Here is a 22067-nt window from a genome sequence, read left to right as displayed (position 1 = left end):
CCACCTACCGGTAGGTTTTTGTTTCTCCGCAAGGTCCCTGAAGGTAGCATCACCCTTGCCGCAGAAAGCGACTACCCACAATCCACCCCTGACGCATGCGCATTACGCTCCGCGGCCCTAAAGGCGTTGCTACTCGCTCGGTGTCGGTCTGAAAGATGCGTCGCACCCCGGCAGCATCAGTACCACCACCGCCGTGCTAATTTCCGGAAAGCGAGCCGGACCAGAGAAGAAACCGGCGAAGCTCATTTGCGGCTTGACGAGGGCTGTTGTCCCGGGACGCCGAGATGGGAGACCAAAAGGTGAGCCCGAGCCCGAACAGGTGTTTTCGACTGGGGAGGACGTTTGAGGGCGTAGGAAAGCAAAGAGGGCGAGAAGTCGGACTTTCTTGTTTGCCACAACCTTAAACGAATGACAATCATTCTGCTTAAAACAGTTTTTTCCATTGGTGTGTTATATGATTATGATTTTGTCGATCACGAACGGATGGCCCCTCCCAACATGGACGCAATCTTTAACAGTGCTCATCTTCCCGCTTTTCAGATGCGAGATTGAAAGGGGCACTTCATGGTTATTGTTTTGTTTTATTCTTCGGTGTGTCGTTGAATGCGATCGCTCCACTTCAATGGCTGTTCAGCGTAATTAAATTATGAATGCGCATCCTTCCGGCCGTGAAGTGGCCTCATCGGCGCTCAGGTCAGGTGGCGTCGGCCAATCAAGACAAAGATAATCCATCACGTGGCCGAAGGAGCCTCCAAGGCAACGTGACTCACCTAAACGCATCAGTCGGGCACACGAATACCTTAAAGACGTTTATTTTAGTCCTAGGTATAGTCCCTTAAACATGGGAAATACTCTCTTTTATTTTATTTTAATGCAAACATTAATAAGAATAAATCAAATGCTGCCTATTTATTTACATTTTTTCTGTGGCAGTGGTGTGCAAACATTACGGACGTATATGTTTTAATTTAAGGTTTTACATTGCATTCATGTTTTAACATTCAATGACTAATAATAAATGTATTGAAAGCAAAACTGATGTGCTTTTTTTTTTTTTCCTGCAGGAGTCTCTGCGGAAAATCACCCACACGCTGGCCACCAAGAATGATGAGATCTCAAATTTCGCCTGCACTCTCAAACAGAGCCTGGACAACTTGGAGGTAAGGACACATGAGTGGTGGATGACTGACCACCAAAGTCAACCATTCATTTCTCTTCCTGCCCCAGGCCAATTCCCACCGAGTGCAGGAGGATCTGGAGTCCGAGTTCAACTCCCTCCACTCGGTTCTGGATGAGATGAAGGAGAACATGTTGACGCGGATTAAACAGGAACGAGCCAGCCGTACGTACGAGCTGCAGGTAAGTCTGGACACTCATCAGACATAACTTTGTGAACACCATAAATACCCGATATAACTTTATCCTTGTCCTTGTGTTGTCACGAAGAATCAGCTAAGCGCCTGCTCCAAAGCGCTGGAGAGTTCAGAGGAGCTACTGGAGCTGGCCAATCAAACGCTTTGCTCGTCCAGAACGGACGGTTTCACGCAGGTGAGTTGTGCAGCAGTTAGCCGGCAGTGAATTGACATCAAATAAAATAAAAAACTGTCCTCTCTGTATTAAATGTGACACTCAACAATCATATGCACCAAACTCAGTTGTCTCTTCGCTTCGTATTCCCTCTCTCCTCCTCTTCCCCACCAGGCGGCCAAAGACATTAAGGATAGGTATTGTACTCAGCCATCCATTGCTTCCAATTTTGTTCTTTTAGTTTTTATGTAACCAGCCATTTGGTTTGATAGCGTGCATGCGTTCCAACGTGTAGTCACCATTTTCGTAGACAATAAGCACTTTGGTAACTTTCCATTCATTTTTTGTTGTGGTGTTGTACCACCTCGTGTCAACTCGTACCCCACCCCCTCCTCCTCCTCCTCTCTGGATGAATGCTCCCACTTCTAGCTCCGCCTCCCAGCGTCCGTCAAGGGGATGCGTTCAGTGGTAGTCCTGGCTAGCATCCATGCGTCGTCCTGTGTTTTGTGACTCTCCTCTCTTGTCGGCAGCGTGACCATGGCTCCGGCCTTCCGCCTCTCCCTGAAGGCCAAGGCTAGCGACAACATGAGCCACTTGATGGTGGACTTCAGCCAGGAGAAAGCCCTGCTGCAAGGCCTCAAATTTCTTCCAGGTCTGCAGTGTCATGTTTTTGTAGATTCCGAACTCTGACTAGGCCTGCTAGGACAGTGACTGAGCCCAGCCGGCGTTTTCTCTTGTTGTCGCAGTTCCGGCCACGCCAGAGATCCAGCTGTCGGAGTGCCAGGTGTGCGACAACACAGTGACCGTCGTGTGGACTTTAGCCGAGCCCGACAGCAAAATAGACCACTACATCCTGGAGCATCGGCGTACCAACCATGAGGGTCTGCCACGCATCAGAGAGGACTATCCCTGGATGGTTGTGGAGGGCATACGGGAGATGGAACACACACTCACAGGTCGGCTGATGAGCTCACAAATTGTTAATGAGAAACTGTTCTGGATGACACAAAGAAAATTCAACTTTGGCTGTGTTGCCGTTGTCAGGTCTGCGCTTTGACACCCGTTTCATGACGTTCAGGGTGAGGGCGTGTAACAAAGCCGTGGCGGGAGATTTCTCCGAGCCCGTTACACTGGAAACCCACGGTGAGTACGCGAGGGGCTCCTGAAAAACCACACCCTCTGACGATCGAACTAGCTCCCCTTTTGTTTCCCCCCCCAGCGTTCACTTTCAAACTGGACTCGGCCTCGGCGCACCAGAACCTGAAGATTGAGGACCTTAATGTGGAGTGGGATGGCAGCGCTGGAAAGATCCAGGACATTCGCAAAGAGAAGACACGAACAAACTCGCCCATGCAGTCTCCAGCCAGGTGTGTCTTCGCCAACGGGAAATGTTCGACCGTCGTTAGGATTTTCCAATCATGTATTGCCAATTAGTAGTACATGATAATGACTTAAAATGCCAAATTTGCCATATTTACCATATTCCAATTTATTTTGATGTATCTTATTTCCTGCTGTTAAACATTTGCGTGTAGTGTTTGAAAATTAAGTTCCACTTCCTAAACACTAGAGGGAGCTCTCGAGTAACACATTGCTACTACAGCAAATTGGCCAGAGTTGGAAAAGGGAGCAGCAAAATGGAACTGCCTTGAATGTGTAGAATTGGTCCTGTAGATCAGGAATTGACCACCACAAGAGCTTTTGACCCAATTTGGTCTCCCGTGTCCTCAGGTCGTCGCTGATGTCGCCAAAAAGAGCCCCGACATCCCGACCCAGCAGAGACCGCTTCACGGCAGAGTCCTACACAGTGCTGGGTAAGCACACCAAAAAAAAGTCAAACAGATGATTAACGCTGACATCGGGATCATTCTAGCCGACACAGCCATCGATGCTGGCCAGCAGTACTGGGAGGTCCGCTTCGACAAGGAGAGTAAGGCCTTTGCCGTGGGCGTGGCCCTGCGCAGCCTGGGTCGCTTCGACCAGCTGGGGAAGAGCAGCGCTTCCTGGTGCATTCATCTGAACAACTGGCTCCAGCAGAGTCTCACCGCCAAGCACAACAACAAGGCCCGGACGCTGGATTGCCCCATCCCGAGCAGTATAGGAGTCTACTGTAACTACGACGAAGGTGATTTTACGTGGAACTTCCCCAGCCAGACATATAGAGAGGAATGTTTCTTTTGACAACTGCCAAAATCATGATTCACTCAATGTTCTTTAATTTCTGATAAGATTACCGTAATTGTTACATCATGTGCTACGACAGGTAAGGCAGGGAAGTTTTGAATGGTAATATAGCTGTCACTTTTGGAAGGCACTTTACCGTTCCCTGGATACGCCCAGCAGCGTCATGTGTCATCTCATCACCTCAGGCTTAATAACCACTTGTCATTTTGGCCGTCTCCTGCTGCCGCAGACGTCTCTGCGAGAAGCGGAATCGGCAGTGGGTGTTCATATCTAAAATTCTATGAATTTTTATTCTATTCCTGTTTGTGCCCCGCTGTTCAGGTGTTATGTCAGCAAACAATTTGTTCACATGTCATTTGCAATAATGGTTAGAGGAAGGCATTGGAGTAAAATAATGCGTATTGTTTGGATACATGGTGGAGTTATTGTGAAAGTTGTAAGACGAATCAATAATGAAGGCGAAGCTAACACAAGTAGCGATCATCTTAAGCTCTCTCGAGTGAACAGCACAAACTCTTGAGTCGATATTGTTTTAAATGTTTTTGTTTTGTTGTCACGGCCGCCAGGTGTGCTGTCCTTCTTCAACGCCAAAACCAAGCAGCTGATACACACCTTCCGCACCAAGTTCCAGCAGCCGCTCATCCCGGCGTTCATGGTGAGAACGTTGCGCAAGACATTTCTCTCTGCGGGGCTAACCGGGTCTCTGCTCGGCAGGTGTGGAACGGAAGCTTCTCAGTGGTGACGGGCCTTCAGGTCCCTAGCGCGGTGCAGAGCGGTCAGAGGAAGAACAGTGGCACCAGCAGCTCCAACGCCAGCCTCACCTAGACGCCCTCCTCATTGGCCCAGCCCCCCATCAAACCCCCCTTTCGCTTCCCTTCAGTCGCTGGCGGTGTTATTCGGCCATCCCTTGGCCCGTCACGGCCGAAAAGCATGCCGCACGGGCGCTTTCTTGGCTCTTCTCGCCGGCCCAACTCCGTCCCATGACTTAGCGCTGGCCGCTGCTCTTCTTGAAGCCCTATGTTGCTCTCTCCCTGTGCCTTTCTTCTCATTTCCACATCACCACTGCGAGAGAGACGTCCTTCCCATTTCACATTGTCACTGTCTCCTGTGTTAACATCTAGCTTAGTGTTACTTGTGCGCAAGCCTATTTAATCCAAATTAAAACCCGCTCGTTGCTAGCGAATAGAACCTAACGCTGATATCTTCCTCTTTACATAACTCCTTTTGACTTGTACTACTTAGGCTCTTTTTGCAGCTTGGCGCATTTTTATCCGAGAAACAATCTTAGCTCGGGTAGCCTATTCAAACATTCTTTAATGTTGAGTATAAAGCCCCTTTTACATCGAGATCCTGCAAAATGTCTTCCCGGTTCTTCATCCTTTTGCATGAAACCCAACTCTGAAAAACGCAAGTCACTGTTCTCATTAATTTTTTTTTAAATATTAGTATCAGGATCCACTGCTGCAAGACTTGATCACCGGAACAACAAAGTCACTCAGTACTTCTCGGTAGTTCCTCGCAGAGCCTGCTAAACGGGTCAAAGCATAACACCCAGCGATATCTCAAATGTTGTCAACAACACTCCCTGCTTCTTATTTGTTTTTCCGCTGTAGTGTCCACACAGAAACCTTTCACACTGAGGCCCTAAAAAATGACCACGGTGAAGCTATAGCTGAAAACTTGGCATTTATCCACCTTTGACCTTTGACATCTGTCATCAAAAACAGTCAATGTCATTAATCCATTTTGGAGCAATCTAAGACAAATAGATACTTATACTGTTCATTGAGGTGTCTCTCAGCTCGTCAGTACTGCACTAATATTAGCCATTCTACGTGAAGGATAAAGAATATATGACTCTGTATTGATATATTGTCTGTCTACATTGTTAATGTCCGGTCCATCGCTAAAGGGGTTATGTCACCATATCACGTTTGCTTTTTTTTTTTTTTTAGTGTTAGCATTTAGCTAGCAGACTGAAAAGTTACACTGGGTAGTTGTTTTAAATACACAAAGTGCAATTCTTCATGTTTTATGTTTGGTTTGACGGAAAACCTCAACTGGCGGAGTCGCAGATCGAGTCGTTTGTATCTCAAGGCGTCACAGTACTTAAAGTGAAAAAGTGAAATCATCACCCGATTCCATGTACATACTGTTTTTTTTTTTATAACAACAATATGGACAAAAGGTGGAAAAATGCCAGCTTGTACAGGCAGTGTAAAAAAGGCTTTAAATAATAACGTTCAGCCTCATTTCTTGCCATGCTTACCTTTGTTTTCTTTCAGATTCAGGTTTAATACGAGGAATTAGACATTGGATGTCTTGCCAAGAAGGGATGCGCAAATATGCCAGTAACCTCACCAAGCCTCATTCCTGCATTCAGTAAACACATTTTTCTGGGTCACTTATCAAGCCAAGGTTCTTTCTGTGTGCGTATGTCAGGCTCTGTTAGGTGAACAACTTGACTGGATTGGCAAGTACTGAATACAATGCTGGGATTAGTTCGTGTGAATGGGGACCTCTGCTTCCTCATTGCTGCCCCTTAATGATAGGGCTTGGAATAAAAGTGTGTGTAGATGTTTAAAAAAAGAAAACACCCTGTTGGGAATCTTTTTGTTTTGTTGACACGCTAACCAAATGGCACACCAGAATCTGTATATAGTTTTTCTTTTTTCATATTAAACTGTCACCATTCTGTAAGGTAGAGTGAGAGCACCTTTAGTCTCGCCTCTGGAAAAAGGGATGAAGGAAGAATATTAAAACGATATCACCAAACATCACGCTTTGCTGTTTGCTTTCATCAATCTGACTATGAGGAAAACGATGAGAGGAGCCATAAAAATAGGAAATGCTAAGAATCAAAGCTCAAAGGGCACATGCTAGGAAAATATTACGCCAATATGTGTTTTTATGTTAGCTTATCGGTAGAAATATAAAAGAAGATATGGAAATACACATTACACCAAAAAACAAAAAGAATTCACCCTGTATTGTCTATCAGATAATAAAGAAGCATAAAGATTAAAGAAAAAGTAAAACATATGTTGAATGTTGTGCAAATTCACTTTGGCAGAGATAACCTAATTACCCTTTAATGAGCTCCTCTATTTTTTATTTAGTAACCTCCCCTACAAAAGACTCTATCAAGGTTAAACAATACTCAATGGCACAAAATAGATAAAAAATTTTAAAAAACTCCTGCAAACGTCAGAATTGTATTTTTATTCATGCAATAATTAGCGAGAATCTCCATTGTGTGAGCCTCACTACCTATTGTTGTCTTGTAATGGTAATTAAAGCCATTATGCTTAACCTTTGAACCCTAGATTTAACTGAGTGTGCGTAAGAAAGCAAACACAAAATCACATCATTATTAATAACTTTTATTGACATCAAGTCGAACAATTTACATTCAGTAAAAATCTACAGTCAAAATAGATGGGCTCTATGTACATGTGTGCCCACTCTCACATTCGTACGTACAATTCATATCAAAAATCAGAGGGAAGGGCGGGAAAGTGCAGAAAGTCGTCATGGCGACGGATTTATTGCCAAAGACGTTCACATTGATCGGTAGTGGCGATCGCCTAGGTCAGTCGACACACTTGGCCCTCTTCTCGAACTTCAGCTTGAGTTCCGATATGGCTGCAGGAACAAGTACACCAACACTCATTATTTGTGTTTATCATAATGAGCAGTCATTCCAAGGCCAATACTTTTATTGGACTTGGGATTTAAAATAATTTGGACTCTAACTAGCGTGCAAATTACCAGCTAATAAGATTGACGTACTCGGGCCGTGGGGCTCTGTAAGGTTCCTCATCCTGCTGTGCCTGGGCCTGGTGGCAGCGGGAGGTGGCGCACTCTTGCGAGGAGTAGGCGTTGGAGTTTTGACCGATTTCTCAGTTGCTTTGTTATCCGGCTCTGCGTAGACAGGAAATCACATTTAAATACAGGCTGAAAATAGGATCTGTTGTACTAGATTCTATAAAACTACACGTCATCATATACAGAGATGGGATGGAATGTTGTCCAGCCAATGCAAACTTTCCCAAACAAAAATAAAAAGTTCCATGAGAAAAAACATAGTGATAAAAGAGACTCACCAGGCAGCTTCTCAACCGTGGAATCTTTGTGATCTGTAAAGCGTGACAACAATGAGTCGGTAAGAACCCAATAATGATGCCGTGGCTGTTGGAGACAACCACAAGATGATAATACTCACTCTTGTCATTTACGTAGAGATTGTCATCCCAGTCTTCACTCGGCAATCTTGACAAAGCTGCAAATAAAAACAGAAAGGTGTCATTATTTTTTTAAATCTGTAAATTAGCGACGACTGCAACAATCTTCTCATAAGGCTCTCGTAAATGCGTTTTGCACTATGCTGTAGATTTTGCAAAACCAGATTATTTATCTTTTGTGTCTCCCCACACACAAAACATGTTTGAAAAGATTCCTATTTATGAAGCGAAAATTTTCTTCATCTAAGTCCTGTGACTTTTGTTTTTATGGGCTTTTTTTTTGTTTCCTAGATTTTTCCATAGCTGTATACAGTAATATATATTTTTAAAAAAGAGGCTTATAATAGGATTCTTCAGAAAAAAAAAATCTTTTCTGTCTTTTCTGATGAGAAACTGGGTGTGTTTGTACCTTGTTTAGCCTGTTGAGATGGCAACGTACTATGCGTGTGTATAGAAGGTCCGCGCACACTCTTCTCTCCATTTTCATGATCCACGCTAATGTAAGCTGCACAAACCAAAATCAAGAAAAGTTCATAAAAAGAAGGCAATGGCGCACGTAGAAAAGATTAAAAAGTTCTTACAGAAGTTTTGCTCGTAGGTTTCTTCCCTGATCAGCGGGATCAGAGCTCCGCTTGTAGCTTCCGAGAAGTACTCGACGATCTCGTGTAACGAAGCACACGAAACCTACATACACAAAGAATGTCACTTTCACTTTTACAATTGATCCAATGTCATGCGGTCCAACGCTCACCGCAAACAATGCTCATAAATGGCCTTCATTATTCTTCAATAATAAGCTGTTGATGAGAATTGATCCGATGCCAGGTTTCTACTTACAGGCTCGTGCACATCGATGGTGAAGCCGTCGTCTTGCTTGCGGATCACCCGGAAATGTTTGAAGATAGGTCTGATGTAAAAAAAATAAAATCAATCAATTGATTTGTGATGTGTGAGTTTTTCAAATATGTGCCTGATTTGGCATCAGTGCATGCTTACTCATTCATCTCTTCCCTGGTGCTGATAGCAAAGCCGGTGCAGTCCCTGTTGGGCCTCAGCAGCATGTTTCCTCGGTTGGCCTGACGTTCCAGCAGAACTTCTGCCTCCACGCGGGACACCGGGTGGAAACAGCTATGGTGACAAGCCAAATGGAACATTTTAGCATTTGACATCCAAATACAGCAGCTAATGAGAATCAAATGCTAATATGCTAACAATTAGTATTTCAACTTGTTACTGTTGTTAAAAGCTAAATCAATAACTCACGCATGTACTAACTTCCAGTATGTTGCAAAACATACAGCACATAAAAACAAGTTTAGTCAGTTCCTATTCCAATGTGTACAAGCGGAACATGTGTTTTGCTAATTAATAACACCATTGTACCGTTTTTTTCCGTGTATAGTGCGCCCCCATGTATAGTACGCACCCCTAAAAATGGCATGCTGATGCTGGAAAAAAGCTTGTACCCATGTATAATACGCACCCAATTTTTATGAATTTTTTTTTTTTAAGTCCCAATGATCGTCACACACGCAGGGAGGCAATGGGTCCCATTTTTATAGTCTTTGGTATGGTCTTAACTAGGCTGGATGTAATTTTTTTTGTTGGCGTTGATTTCTCCGACTGCCCGTAAACGCACCACCGCGCTCCGTGCGCATGGAGCGTGTTTGAAGTGAACAGCAGAGAAGAAAGGAACAAGGCAAAGTGTGGTGAAATAAAATATTACCTGTAATACGGATTTAGGTAGAGAACTGAACTCTCGCTCTTTATATAGCTGACGTGTCTTGCTCATCCGTTCTGCGCATCTGTAATGGCGGCCTCCATATGATATCCGGTTTGCGTGTGTGCGAGAGCGAGAGAGAGCGAGAGAGAGAGAGCGCGCGAGAGAACGCTCAACCGTAGCGCGCCGCCGACCGCCCAACTGCACCGGGCTGGTCGATTATTGTGACAGAGCCGTCGCTGAAATTTAGAAGATATTTTTAAAGTCCTGATGTACTTTCTAAAATTTAAGTGGACCTCAGTGCGCACTGCGCAGGGAGCTTAATTTGGTGCGGTCGCGCAACCGCAGCGCGCCGGGCGCTCACTGTCGCATTGCTTAAAGAGCGCCTTTGTGTTTTAGGATGAACAGCAGAGACCAAAGGAACAAGGCAAAGTGTTGTGAAATAAAATATTACCTGTAATACGCATTTTGTTATTTGCTGATTGAAACTGCTAATTAAACTGTGAATTGAAACTAATAGGAAGAAAACAACTCTCGCTCTTTATATAGCTGACGTGTCTTGCGCATCCGTTCTGTGCATTTTATTTCACAACACTTTGCCTTGTTCCTTTCTTCTCTGCTGTTCACTTCAAACACGCTCCATGCGACCGCAATGCTCTCGTATCAGACGCTTGCTCGATCACCTGCTCGTTTGCTGTCCCGTGCGCGCACGAAGCGCGGTGGTGCGTTTACGGGCAGTCGGAGAAATCAACGCCAACAAAAAAAATTACATCCAGCCTAGTTAAGACCATACCAAAGACTATAAAAATGGGACCCATTGCCTCCCTGCGTGTGTGACGATCATTGGGACTTAAAAAAAAAAAAAAAAAAAAAAATTAAAATTTTTTTTTTTTTTTTTTTTTTGTACCCATGTATAATGCGCACCCCAGATTTTAGGACAATAAATTAGTAAAATTTTGCGCACTATACACGGAAAAAAACGGTATGTTGACATATTCGTCACACACCTTCACCTATAGTAAATGATTAACCTGTCACAGGCCATTCATTTTTTCCGTCTCGTGAACATTGAATATATGCAGTGTACTCACTCTGGCATTTCTTTTGCAGACTCCATGTCTTTCGTTGGAGAACATTGTTGGGCATTACGGACTCGCTCCTTCTCCTTTTTCACCACCTCTTCCAGCCTGACCATCTGGCCCGGCAACAGGTTCAGCTTTGACGGCACTGATAGCTATAATAAAATCGATTGTCATGTAACACGCCAAATAATAATCTGAAATATTATTAACGCAAGTGAAACAAACCTGAGACACAGATTGAATGTAGCCCTTCCAAAGTTCTCGTGCCTCTGCATTCGGAGCCTAGGGGAAGAAAAAAAAAGTTTCTTTCTCACGGAATGAACTCGAGTGTATACGTATGCTTTGTGTTCATGGACTATTTTCTCACCGAGAAGTTGACGTCGCTGTCTTTGGTCTGCAGGTTCAGTTTGGCTGCGTCCAATTTGTAATCCATTGTATTATCGTCTGTTATCGTGATGGGCCCGCTGAGTTCCACTTTTTCAATGTACTGTTGAAAGAACCGTACGCGCATCAGAATCTCGGAACCACCGGTTTATACTATGCTCGTGAAATCATGTACTATTCTCGATGACTTTAAATTCACATGACTTACGTCATTGTCCCTCTTGTCGTTAAAGAAGTAAAGCGTGTTGCCACACAGACGAGTCCAAAGCTTCTGAGATTTCTACAGTGGAAAATACGGTTAGATAATGAAGCGATGATGTAAAAATGATACAAAGAAATGTTCCCTAATTAAACAAGCCAATTAATATAATCATCTGTTTTGTGTGAAGCATGGGTTGTAATTGCGTGTGAATGATCATGACTTGGACGGAATATTTCCACAGATACTACTCAAGCTGCCAGGTTGGGTTGGATACATTCCAAGTCTCATTATGTCAAGGCGAGACAGTTAGACCAGTTTTATTCCATGCTGCTATCTTGGGATAAAACTGGTTTGGACAGTACTGTATATTTTTATAGCAGCTTCATATGTTGAAATGTTCTTATCATTTTAAATTGTATCTTACGTAAAAAGCATGAGGTTAAATTCATATCGATCCATCTGAGCGATTATTGTTCTCAATTTTTTTTTTTTTTTATCTTGATAGGCTACGTGTCAACTGTTAGCGTGTTAGAGCTAAATTATTTAGCAAATAGTATCTGGAAGATGGCAATCCTTAACTATTAGCTTAATTGTTAGCATTTCACCTCTATTCTACATATTTGATATTCTTTCTTTACATGGAATGGCCTGTACAAAGGGGCCATTTTGTTGCCGTGTTTCCTTGGTCATTTGCACATTAGTTCATATGAGTGTGTGTAGATAATTGACATTTAATTGTTTTTGCTACACTGCAATAGAATTGCGCGTATCGGCCCGTGTTGCAATCCCGCTTCTGTTTCTTGCGACACCTTCACCTTTGTTGCTCTATACTCGTTTGCGGATTTGTCACAAACACACACACCGACGGAAATAATACACTAAAAGCCAAATATAATATTAAACGCAATTGTGGAAGCCTAAAGAGGCTTGGTAATAGTTTCTAACGCTGAGGTTTCCTTGACTTTTGAGAGAGATTGGCAATGGTGGCAATTTGAACGTACGAAAGAGTTGATTGACAGCTGTAAATTTATCTCGTTTTCAAATGGATGATGTTCAAACAACAAACTGTAAGCCAATGAATCATTACTACTGTCTTTCTTTGGCACCCACAACATCTTTCCACCACTTCCTGCTGTATGAAGCGCAATAAAATCCGCGCTCTACTATGTTGTGACTCAATGTTTCCACACACAGTTAAGATAAAAAAAGAAAAACAAATATTTGACCCAGTATGAGCCATTGAGAACTAGATTGGGCTATTCAATGTTTGTCATTATTAAATGCAGAAATAATGAAAAGGCACCTCTTGTGAGGAATGGTCTAAATCAAGATTTGCTTCTAATTTTGACCAGGACCATTATTGCCGATTCATCCTTTTAACATTGGGCCAACTCAACTTTCCAAAACAGCGACCAGGTTTTGCCTCCAGAAGATTCAGAAAGTACCTTGGTAATAAATGTGAATGTTGTTTTGTTTACTTTTTAAATATACATTGATTAGATTTTTTTTTTGCATGCATACATACTTAAAACACATCATGTATAAAATCAATCGTTTTACGTGGTATTGCTTTTTTATCGTCACGGTGAATTGATAAACAAATGGAATTAACCCTTTGACTTGAAATCATGACAAAATGACATCTTACTATATCCATGTAAACATTGTTTATACGTCATTATAAACTATTTCCATTTTGAGAAATAAACATATTTGAAAACATAAACTATATATGCATTGATTTCAAAACAACCAAAAGTACGTGACCCGCTGACTTAAAAAATGAACCATTTACATTTGAATGGTTACTCCATTTACCTTGTCTTTAAAAGACCTCTTCTCCAGGAATCCTTCATGATATAAGTGTGGCATCACGATGAAGGGCCGCCCTTGTCGCTTGTTCATAGTGAATAGTCTTCAGCACAAGAGCATGTCCTCGATTTGACTAAGAGCCTGGCACTCCAGTCACCAAAAATATAGTTTGCTCTTCACCTCGGATTGGTCCAGGGAGGGTGCGTGTGTGTTTGTGCACGTCCCTCTGGCCTTTTTCCAAAGGATGGAAAGCACCTGCTTTATGTCAGAAAGTTGAAGGACAAGTGAAACTGGACGGACTCGCTTTTCTTGTACACGGAGCCTTCAACATTACAGATTTAAATAAAATGATTTCTTGAATGAAACTTTTCACACAAATGCATAAATGCACAGAATGTTTGAGTCTAGATTGTAGGAATAGAAATACAATTGCCTCAATAAATTGTTGCAGCACATTTTAGTAACTTTGTACAATGTGCTCAAACATCATTATGTCATATGACATGTGCATTTCAATTTTTTTCAGTTCGTATTTGTCAAAAATAATAAATGAGTATAATTCCTTTATTCTGTCATATGTAAAAATTTAAAACTGATCATCATCGTCTTTATTCATAAGATTAAGTGACAAACTAGTGTAACACATTTCCGTTTCCCCCCCATTTTATTAAATCAGTCAAACATGATTAATAATTGTCTTGTTGCTGGTGATTTTTAGAATATATATTTTGATTTTGATATTTCTATTCCAATTAAAACAAAACAAAAATCATTACAAACAGGAACGTCTATTTATGTTGATCACAATCGTTGCAATAAATATCAACTATACATTACTTTTTTAAATATCAATTTTAAATAATTCAGTTTTTCAAAAATGTTTCTTTCTTTCTTTCTTTCTTTCTTTTTGTTTAAACAAATCCTAAATTTCTCAATCGTCCTTTTAATCATATGTTGCTCAAATTGAACACGTTGTGTAATTGGTTGATGACGGAAAGCGCATCCGCTTCGCACTGCATATCACGTGATACCGACGTCACTTGATGTTTCCGGATGGTGACGAAGAGGTGACGTCATTGCCTTGCGTCCTTGCTCAACTGGAAGAAAGACAGACTGACTGACCGACAGGCCGTTAATGAAAACATGGCGAACAGAGACGACGAATATGATTTCCTATTTAAAGGTAAAAAATGCTGTTCTTTACTTGCTTTGATAAGCGACATAGGACGATTAGCACGAGTGCTGATTAGCATCAGGCAACTAGTGCTAGTGGCATCGGCTAACGCTAGCTAGACGCTTTGGATATTTTTTTTTTTTACGACCTTAAACCCTGTTGTCGAACATGTCATCTCGTTGAAACATATAAACGACTATTAACTTTTTAGCTCACTATATTTGCTTAGAACTACAGTGCGTCGTTCTTATTTGCACATTTTACATCCTGATATAATCAAGCAAGCTAATTGCTACGACTTATACCTAAATAAATAGTGACCACATCAAAAAAACATATACATTTTCCTTTTTTCCCTTTAACAGTTGTGCTAATTGGAGACTCCGGAGTGGGCAAGAGCAACTTGTTGTCACGCTTCACTAGAAATGAGTTCAACCTGGAGAGCAAGAGCACCATCGGGGTGGAGTTCGCCACCCGCAGCCTGCAGGTGGACAGCAAGACCATCAAGGCTCAGATTTGGGACACGGCCGGACAGGAACGCTACCGAGCCATCACCTCGGCGTGAGTGCTTCCCGACTTTCCAGCTTGGCCCGGTACGTTTGCGAGCGAAGGAGCTGACTGTGTTTACGTCGTCAGGTACTACCGGGGAGCGGTGGGCGCTCTACTGGTGTACGACATCGCCAAGCACTTGACCTACGAGAACGTGGAGCGCTGGCTGAAGGAGCTGAGGGACCACGCCGACAACAACATTGTCATCATGCTGGTGGGGAACAAGAGCGACCTGCGACACCTCAGGGCCGTGCCTACCGATGAAGCGCGGGCCTTCGCTGGTATATTCACATCCTCGCACACAATACAAAACAATTGCTCTGTAGTAATAGTTGTAATATATGATGACTTTGAATGTTCTTCCTGAACAGAAAAGAACACACTGTCGTTTATTGAGACATCAGCGCTGGACTCCACGAATGTAGAAGAGGCCTTCAAGAACATATTAACAGGTGGGCGCATGTCAAGCTCCATTTTACAAATAGAATATTTTCTGCATTTTCTTTAGACTTTCACATTCTCACCTCCTGGCATTGTTTGTGGGGAATCTTACCTTTTTGGAAATGGAGACACAAGTATAGAAGTTTTTTTTTTTCTCTCGGGCCGCAGAAATCTACCGCATCGTCTCCCAGAAGCAGATGGCCGAGCGGTGCGCACACGATGAGTCGCCGGGCAACAACGTGGTGGACATCAGCGTGCCGCCCACCAGCGACGGCCATAAGGGGCCCAGAGTGCAGTGCTGCCAGAACCTGTGACCTTTTATCATCGCCGACCTTCATCCTCATCCTCCACACTTAGGTCTCCTGGGACGAGCACTTTTTTCCCCCTCCCCCTCCTGTCATCGATGATACGCGTTGAATGTTGACTGAACCGCCATCATGGAGCATTTCAGCGCAGACCAAACAGTCTAAATGCAGTCAAGCAGTATTAGTGACTCCCCCCATGCCTCTTTTTGCATCATGCCAAATATATTTATAAAATATTGTCATGTATTTATTGAGCACTCATTGCTTATAGTTGCCACTTTTGTTTTTGAAGTTTTCAAAACAGATTGTTTACAATAAAATGATCAAAATCCAAATGTCTTATTTTTACATTGCCAAACTCTACATGATGCTTTTTCAAAGAAAAAAAGAAAACACACATCTAATCGTGTTGTGTAACATATATTTGTAAAGAATGTAATATAATACTTTGATGAAAAGCAGGATTGAAAATGGGTGACTAATAAATTCTAATGTGGGTCATGGATTCGGCGCAATGGCGTCTTCATGCATAGATTCGTCCCATGACTTCTCTACGAGCAGCCGATTCGCCGACACAACTGTCAATCACAGACATTCACATTCTAATTGGTCGAAAGTCACGTACTGTACTGGTGACGCACCATTTTCCTGCTTGAAGGCGGAGTTTGACTGTTGGGCAATATTTGGAAAACTAACAGCCAGACCCCAGTTTCCACAGGAAAAGAAAAAAAATGGGAAACCGAGATGATGAATACGATTATTTATTCAAAGGTAAGACCCTCAGGGAACGGAAAAACATTAACCTTCGACGCTGGCGCTCGTTATTAGCCCGTAACATGAAGAAGTACCACAAAACAACGGTAATGCTAAAGTTAGCTTCCTGAGGAACGGGAAAACACAAGTTGCCCAACGTTAGAAAAAAAAGACTCCATGTTATATTTTAACATAACATACTTAGACTCACATTGCCTTAGAGGCCGTGGAGTCAAGCGTTCTGGGAAACAGTTAGTAGCTAGCAAACGTAGACGCTGCTGGATCACAATAAATCGGCAATTTGCATGACGTCAGTGAACTTGCAATAGGGGCAAAACACGTAATCGTGAGCTGTGTAGTCAAACTGAGCTAATTTAATCGTTCAAATTCAATAATTACAATGAACCTTTCGAGATGCATGGGCTTTTAATTTAAAATAAACTCTATAACAATGAACAGACACCTATTTGTTTATCCACGAATTCATCTAATAGTAGTAATTGGTGCCGCCTCAAGGAAGTAATATTGAGGTATTATATTGTGGCTTAATGACGAATTTAATCCAGACCGTTGTCTGTTTTGCCAAACTAATACACGATGAAATTAGTATATTAGATACTTTTGGGATGCTCAGTTTGAATATTAGAAAACATTCCCATACATTTTTCACCCCTATTGTTCTTGCTGGTTGCTTGCAGTTGTGCTGATCGGAGACTCCGGGGTGGGCAAGAGCAACCTGCTGTCACGCTTCACCAGAAATGAGTTCAACCTGGAGAGCAAGAGCACCATCGGGGTGGAGTTTGCCACCCGCAGCCTGCAGGTGGACGGCAAGACCATCAAGGCTCAGATTTGGGATACGGCCGGACAGGAACGCTACCGAGCCATCACCTCGGCGTGAGTGCTTCCCGACTTTCCAGCTTGGCCCGGTACGTTTGCGAGCGAAGGAGCTGACTGTGTTTACGGCGTCAGGTACTACCGGGGAGCGGTGGGCGCTCTACTGGTGTACGACATCGCCAAGCACCTGACCTACGAGAACGTGGAGCGCTGGCTGAAGGAGCTGAGGGACCACGCCGACAACAACATTGTCATCATGCTGGTGGGGAACAAGAGCGACCTGCGACACCTCAGGGCCGTGCCCACCGATGAAGCGCGGGCCTTCGCTGGTAAATTCACCTCGATCAAGTTTAACAGCTTTTCAGTTGTCTAACTGTGGAAAGGAAATTAGTAAAAATAGGCATTGGGCGGACAAAAAGATGTAATAACTGATTAATTAAAATATTTGAGTTAAATAAATTTGACTTCTTTATGACTGAGATAAAGTCCAAAGACTTGTTTTCAGTCCCCTAAAATGTTGACCCATTTCATGTACTGTCTGCAAATATTTGGAGTTTGACCAAAAATGGAATGAAAATATCCTTTCAAGACGTAAGCCATTCTCGGTGCTGCTTTTTACGTGACAGAAAAGAATACGCTGTCATTCATCGAGACCTCCGCCTTGGACTCCACAAATGTGGAAGAAGCCTTCAAAAGCATCCTCACAGGTAAGGAGGAAAGAGTTATTTTTTTCATTTCTGTCATTTTAAATATTTTTTTAAACACCACTTCCTCCTTGGCAGAAATCTACCGCATCGTGTCCCAGAAGCAAATATCGGACAGATCGATGCACGATGACTCTCCGGGCAACAACGTTGTGGACATCAGTGTGCCACCCACCACCGACGGACAGAGGTGGAATAAAACGGCGTGCTGCCAGAGCTTGTGAACTCTTCTTTTTTTTTGGTCCCCTTCTTGTTGTTCCCTCTCACTTCGACTTCAATCCCATTCCCAATGACCCGGTCGCTTTGAGAGCGACGGTGAGGGGATGTAAAAGTTTCTCCATTCCCAGACATTGGAGGTGTGGACTTGTACTCGATGTCTCAGAGAAGACACGATACCCGGTAACAGAGCGACCGTTACCGTCTTGACTCACAAGAATGAAAGCCATCCAGTTTTTCCAAGCACACACCAAAGCAAGACAAGTGATTTCATGTTAAAAAGCTTACAATGCACCGGCTATTATGCTTTTGCATGTCCAATGATTTCAATGTTTATCTTTTTTATTTGACATTTATTCCGTCCGATAACATTTCAATGGCTGCATTTCAATGGTATGATGAATCGCACGCTCCCTTGAGCAACATCCAGTAATTGTTTGACCAGTGCAGGGAAGGATTTGGATGACTTATTTGTGTCCGATATTTCTTGTGAAATTTGCTGACGCGTCAATAAAGCTCACGTCAAATGTATTTTTGGAGCCGTCTTTGTCGGTCATTCAGCGTTTCCCAGCAAAATTGAACAGAGTTGGGAGGAAGAGTGACGTCGTTTACAGGAACTATTCCTCGCTGCTATGACGCAACATTTACTTTAAATGTTATTTAAAATAAATGTTACCTCCAAAATGCTAGTGTTTAAAAAATAATCCATAGGCATTACTATGATGGGTTCCGAGTTGAGGCCTGGTTATGATGCCAGATGGTGGTTTAATACCAAAATTAAGAATATTTGACAAAATTGCATGACGATATGATTATCACGAGGGAGTGAATATTAAAGCAGGTTAAAACTTCAGGTCATTTTTTTTATGGTGATTCATGTTACAGTAAAAGCACTAAGATGAGTCACTATTTTATCTCCAGAAATATTCTTGCTCCCTATTTGGTTTATGGAAAAGGAGGATGTCTTTTGTGCTCTTATCACAGTGCGTGTTTACGTCATCCAGTGTCACGTGGGCCGAGTTAATACCGATGCATTTTGCATTCGAGTTTCCAAGGAAGACTTGTAATGCAAGCCCCGCCTGTACGATGTCTAAACCAAGAGAGGAAAGTGGAAGTCGAACCTCCCGGCGCATTTGTTGTCAAACTCGCTGGCACTTCGTTCAGGTTATTTTCCTGTCTAACTCTGTGGATTAAAGATTAAAGGGGGTAAGTGTTTTTAGTTGCCGTGTTTGTTTGGTGTGATGTTGGCAATGGAAGCACAAAAGTGTCAGGATAAAGATTTTTTTTTTTTTTTTTGGAATGGTAAAATCTTGCTTGCACAAATTGCATTTTTCTGTCGGTTGCAGAGCTCTTCTAGAAATCTTAATCCTTAATCGTGTGAATGAATAAGATAAAAGGAATTTGTTTTGGCCGAGGATATTGTTACAAAAGTATAATTTTATGTTTTAAAATAAAACAACGAAAACTGTTTGCTTTCACCAACACAATACCTTTTTTTTACTTTTGACCAACTGTGTCTTTTTTCTATTAATTTTAAATTAGCGGGGCAGTGATTCTTCAGCAACTAATATATAATCAAATTCATTGATAATTACTGATAAACAATGAATTTAGATTTTCTTTCCCTTTGATTTAAAATTGTCCATTTTTTGTGAAATAAAGAAATGAGACAAAACCATTTTCCACCTGATCTGTGACAACTGACTTAATTTAAAATGATCAAGAAGTGACATAAATAAACACCTATAATAAAACCTGTCATTTAATGAGCAGCGTGTAGATTATTATTTTTTTTTAATATCCACCTAATTCATCATCACCACCATATTATTGAGTGATTCAAATCCTCAGCGGTGTTTTTGTTCACCATCTGCCACGCTTGGGAAAAACATAACATCACAATTTAATCCACAGGATTAGAGAGCATTTCTGTTTTATGAACAACGGGACATGATCTATGGGTGGCTGTTGTCGTCATCGGTCTGCATCTTATCTTCACGCGGGGGTTATCGTGGCGTGGCCAGCTGTTTATCAGCTACGCACACCTCTTAGCACTTCCACTTTTTGCACGTAGGCACGTTCACATGAATCCATTTGTCATTTGCAGGAATTGCTGCTCTTTGGTCCAAACTTGTGTCCTCACTCATTCAGCATGACGACGGGCGTTTGCTGCCACCAGCCCGGCGACCCGTGTGACTGTGCCAAAGTCAGCGACGTTAAAACGACCGTGGCGGAAGAAGGAGGAGGCAGCGAGTCCCCGGCACACTGCTCTGTGCAGGTCATGACCTTTGATGAACACTTACTATCCTCTGCGATCAAACCTCTGCCAAAGTATGAGCGCAAAAACAATTTTGCATACAGTTGATTGACTTTTGATAAGTCGCAACTCACTCACACTCACTGTGCAGCGATGGTCCCATTTGTCGCATCTGCCACGAGGGAGGCTCGGCGGAAGGCCTGCTGTCCCCGTGCGACTGCACCGGCACGTTGGCCACGGTGCACAAGAGCTGCCTGGAGCTCTGGTTGTCTTCCTCCAACACCAACTACTGCGAGCTGTGCAACGCCCACTTCAGCATCCAACGCAGACTCAGGCCTTTCACAGAGGTAAACCCTTTAGACCTGAAAAATATCATGCTAGCTAAGCTAAGTGTGGTAGAAATTTTCCTGCACAGTGGCTGCACGACAAGAACTTGCGCGAGGAGAGGAGGTTGGCGTTCTGCGATATCATCTGCTTCCTGTTCGTTACGCCGCTGGCCACCATTTCGGGTTGGTTGTGCCTGAAGGGCATCAAAGATGACCTCCACCTTGGCAGCTTGCTGCAGAATACGGGTCTCATCTCCCTCACCCTCATCCTCTTCACCATCTACGTAGTCTGGACTATGGTAAGCCCTCATTGTCACTACTGTCGCAATTATGGTCTTTGTCGCCATCTGGTGGTAGTTTTTATTTTTGCAGAGATATGAATTAGAATAATGATAATGTTGTGTGTGCAGGTGTGCCTGCGGTTCCACTGTAAGTTGTACTCGGAGTGGAGAAGAAAGGAGCAGAAAGTGCAGCTGATCGTCCCAAAAGTCACGGAAGCTGTATCTTCCCAGCATGCCTTGCTCTCCACCCCCCCCCCCTCAACACACCCTCTGATGACAATCCAGTATGAGAGTCAAAAGGAGGATGTGTTTTTCTGCAGGCTTTCTTTTGACTGATGTTTTTATTAGCGCTCTTGCAAGGTTGATTCTGACATGGGAAAAATCCTAACAACATGGGAGGATGTCTGAAAAGTCCGTCGTTTTGCTTTGAAGTAGAAATTTTAGGCTCTGTTTTGTCAAAGTTCCGGTGTATATTTTGACAGATTTCTACTAAATTTGAACCTCTTAAGCTAGACAGATGGATGATGATAAATTGAGAAGATATTTGCAGAGGTTCTTCAGAGCACAATCCTGCACAGATGGTCTTGTGACAGCACCTTCACTTGGCACACGGTTGATTAGGATTTTATTTATGAACAAATTGTTTTTGATTAGCTGCATCATCATAGTGGCCCCTGACAACAATCTAAAAATCTTTTCTTTTTTTTCAGCTCTGTATCATTTGTTATGCTTGCAAATTCTTCATTTATTGTGTTGTGTGTGTTTGATTGTATTATTTATTTGGATTAATAACTGTGATTTTATGTTCTTGCATTTCTTGTATTTATATTGATGACTTGTTATTAAAAAGGACAATGTAAAGTAAGGCTTTTCTTTTAAATATAAAGTACACGGATAAAAGAAACAATATAAAAAAATAGTGCTTTTATTTGAAAAATGTATAAAACAAATGTTTTCAAAAATATATAATTGACCCGCAATAAATTGGATTGAGAATCGCATATAGCCTGCTCTTCAACTTTTACCTGAGTGTATTGTACTTTTTAAATTGAACACCAGAGGGAGCTACTGT

At 42.5% G+C, this 22067-nt stretch overlaps 5 protein-coding genes across 6 annotated transcripts; 4 read left to right on the top strand and 1 right to left on the bottom strand.

The window, feature by feature from the left end:
• Positions 1–118: 118 nt before the first annotated feature.
• fsd1 (fibronectin type III and SPRY domain containing 1) lies at positions 119–5868 on the top strand. Its single transcript, XM_061298196.1, has 13 exons — positions 119–299; positions 1065–1160; positions 1228–1359; positions 1447–1548; positions 1702–1724; positions 2058–2179; positions 2274–2483; positions 2572–2670; positions 2747–2894; positions 3259–3341; positions 3401–3652; positions 4278–4366; positions 4426–5868. The coding sequence occupies exons 1-13, from the start codon at positions 285–287 to the stop codon at positions 4534–4536; spliced, it is 1482 nt and encodes a 493-aa protein (XP_061154180.1). The 5' UTR covers positions 119–284; the 3' UTR covers positions 4537–5868.
• Positions 5869–7078: 1210 nt separating this feature from the next.
• On the bottom strand, positions 7079–13370 carry LOC133167331 (signal-transducing adaptor protein 1-like). Of its 2 annotated transcripts, none has more exons than XM_061298065.1 (13): positions 13162–13370; positions 11350–11421; positions 11125–11244; positions 10983–11039; positions 10767–10909; positions 8952–9083; positions 8793–8862; positions 8537–8639; positions 8365–8460; positions 7937–7993; positions 7818–7850; positions 7483–7635; positions 7079–7356 (listed from the first exon to the last, which is right to left on the bottom strand). In XM_061298065.1, exons 1-13 carry the CDS (start codon positions 13246–13248, stop codon positions 7304–7306), a joined length of 1176 nt encoding a protein of 391 aa, XP_061154049.1. In that variant the 5' UTR covers positions 13249–13370; the 3' UTR covers positions 7079–7303. The 2 variants fall into 2 exon arrangements, with proteins under 2 accessions (XP_061154049.1, XP_061154050.1); XM_061298066.1 differs by having other exon boundaries at positions 7504–7635.
• An 821-nt stretch (positions 13371–14191) lies between these two features.
• LOC133166926 (ras-related protein Rab-11B-like) lies at positions 14192–15959 on the top strand. The gene is made up of 5 exons (XM_061297329.1): positions 14192–14338; positions 14695–14890; positions 14966–15159; positions 15250–15330; positions 15488–15959. The coding sequence occupies exons 1-5, from the start codon at positions 14299–14301 to the stop codon at positions 15631–15633; spliced, it is 657 nt and encodes a 218-aa protein (XP_061153313.1). The 5' UTR covers positions 14192–14298; the 3' UTR covers positions 15634–15959.
• Positions 15960–16260: 301 nt separating this feature from the next.
• On the top strand, positions 16261–18662 carry LOC133166925 (ras-related protein Rab-11B-like). Its single transcript, XM_061297328.1, has 5 exons — positions 16261–16395; positions 17076–17271; positions 17347–17540; positions 17838–17918; positions 17994–18662. Exons 1-5 carry the CDS (start codon positions 16356–16358, stop codon positions 18137–18139), a joined length of 657 nt encoding a protein of 218 aa, XP_061153312.1. The 5' UTR covers positions 16261–16355; the 3' UTR covers positions 18140–18662.
• A 535-nt stretch (positions 18663–19197) lies between these two features.
• Positions 19198–21856, top strand: LOC133166923 (E3 ubiquitin-protein ligase MARCHF2-like). Its single transcript, XM_061297325.1, has 5 exons — positions 19198–19337; positions 20283–20462; positions 20540–20735; positions 20804–21013; positions 21125–21856. Exons 2-5 carry the CDS (start codon positions 20284–20286, stop codon positions 21329–21331), a joined length of 792 nt encoding a protein of 263 aa, XP_061153309.1. The 5' UTR covers positions 19198–19337; position 20283; the 3' UTR covers positions 21332–21856.
• The last annotated feature ends 211 nt before the right edge of the window (positions 21857–22067 follow it).

Source organism: Syngnathus typhle, linkage group LG14 (genome assembly GCF_033458585.1).
Source record: "Syngnathus typhle isolate RoL2023-S1 ecotype Sweden linkage group LG14, RoL_Styp_1.0, whole genome shotgun sequence".
Taxonomy (NCBI): domain Eukaryota; kingdom Metazoa; phylum Chordata; class Actinopteri; order Syngnathiformes; family Syngnathidae; genus Syngnathus; species Syngnathus typhle.
The sequence above is the reverse complement of the archived record's forward strand: the minus strand, read 5'-3'. Positions and strand labels throughout refer to the sequence as shown.

Excerpts from the sequence above, each read along its gene's own strand:
- fsd1 (XM_061298196.1), top strand. Across the intron at positions 2,484-2,571 it reads GATGGAACACACACTCACAG|GTCTGCGCTTTGACACCCGT; the intron begins GTCGGCTGATGA and ends TGCCGTTGTCAG. Across the intron at positions 2,895-3,258 it reads CCCATGCAGTCTCCAGCCAG|GTCGTCGCTGATGTCGCCAA; the intron begins GTGTGTCTTCGC and ends CCGTGTCCTCAG.
- LOC133167331 (XM_061298065.1), bottom strand. The coding sequence starts at position 13,248 with ATGAACAAGCGACAAGGGCGGCCCTTCATCGTGATGCCACACTTATAT. Across the intron at positions 9,084-10,766 it reads TCTGCAAAAGAAATGCCAGA|CTGTTTCCACCCGGTGTCCC; the intron begins GTGAGTACACTG and ends TTGTCACCATAG. Across the intron at positions 8,640-8,792 it reads CCATCGATGTGCACGAGCCT|GTTTCGTGTGCTTCGTTACA; the intron begins GTAAGTAGAAAC and ends TTGTGTATGTAG.
- LOC133166926 (XM_061297329.1), top strand. The coding sequence starts at position 14,299 with ATGGCGAACAGAGACGACGAATATGATTTCCTATTTAAAG. Across the intron at positions 14,339-14,694 it reads ATATGATTTCCTATTTAAAG|TTGTGCTAATTGGAGACTCC; the intron begins GTAAAAAATGCT and ends TCCCTTTAACAG. Across the intron at positions 14,891-14,965 it reads TACCGAGCCATCACCTCGGC|GTACTACCGGGGAGCGGTGG; the intron begins GTGAGTGCTTCC and ends TTACGTCGTCAG.
- LOC133166925 (XM_061297328.1), top strand. The coding sequence starts at position 16,356 with ATGGGAAACCGAGATGATGAATACGATTATTTATTCAAAG. Across the intron at positions 17,272-17,346 it reads TACCGAGCCATCACCTCGGC|GTACTACCGGGGAGCGGTGG; the intron begins GTGAGTGCTTCC and ends TTACGGCGTCAG. Across the intron at positions 17,541-17,837 it reads TGAAGCGCGGGCCTTCGCTG|AAAAGAATACGCTGTCATTC; the intron begins GTAAATTCACCT and ends TTTACGTGACAG.
- LOC133166923 (XM_061297325.1), top strand. The coding sequence starts at position 20,284 with ATGACGACGGGCGTTTGCTGCCACCAGCCCGGCGACCCGTGTGACTGT. Across the intron at positions 20,463-20,539 it reads GCGATCAAACCTCTGCCAAA|CGATGGTCCCATTTGTCGCA; the intron begins GTATGAGCGCAA and ends CTCACTGTGCAG. Across the intron at positions 20,736-20,803 it reads GACTCAGGCCTTTCACAGAG|TGGCTGCACGACAAGAACTT; the intron begins GTAAACCCTTTA and ends TTTCCTGCACAG.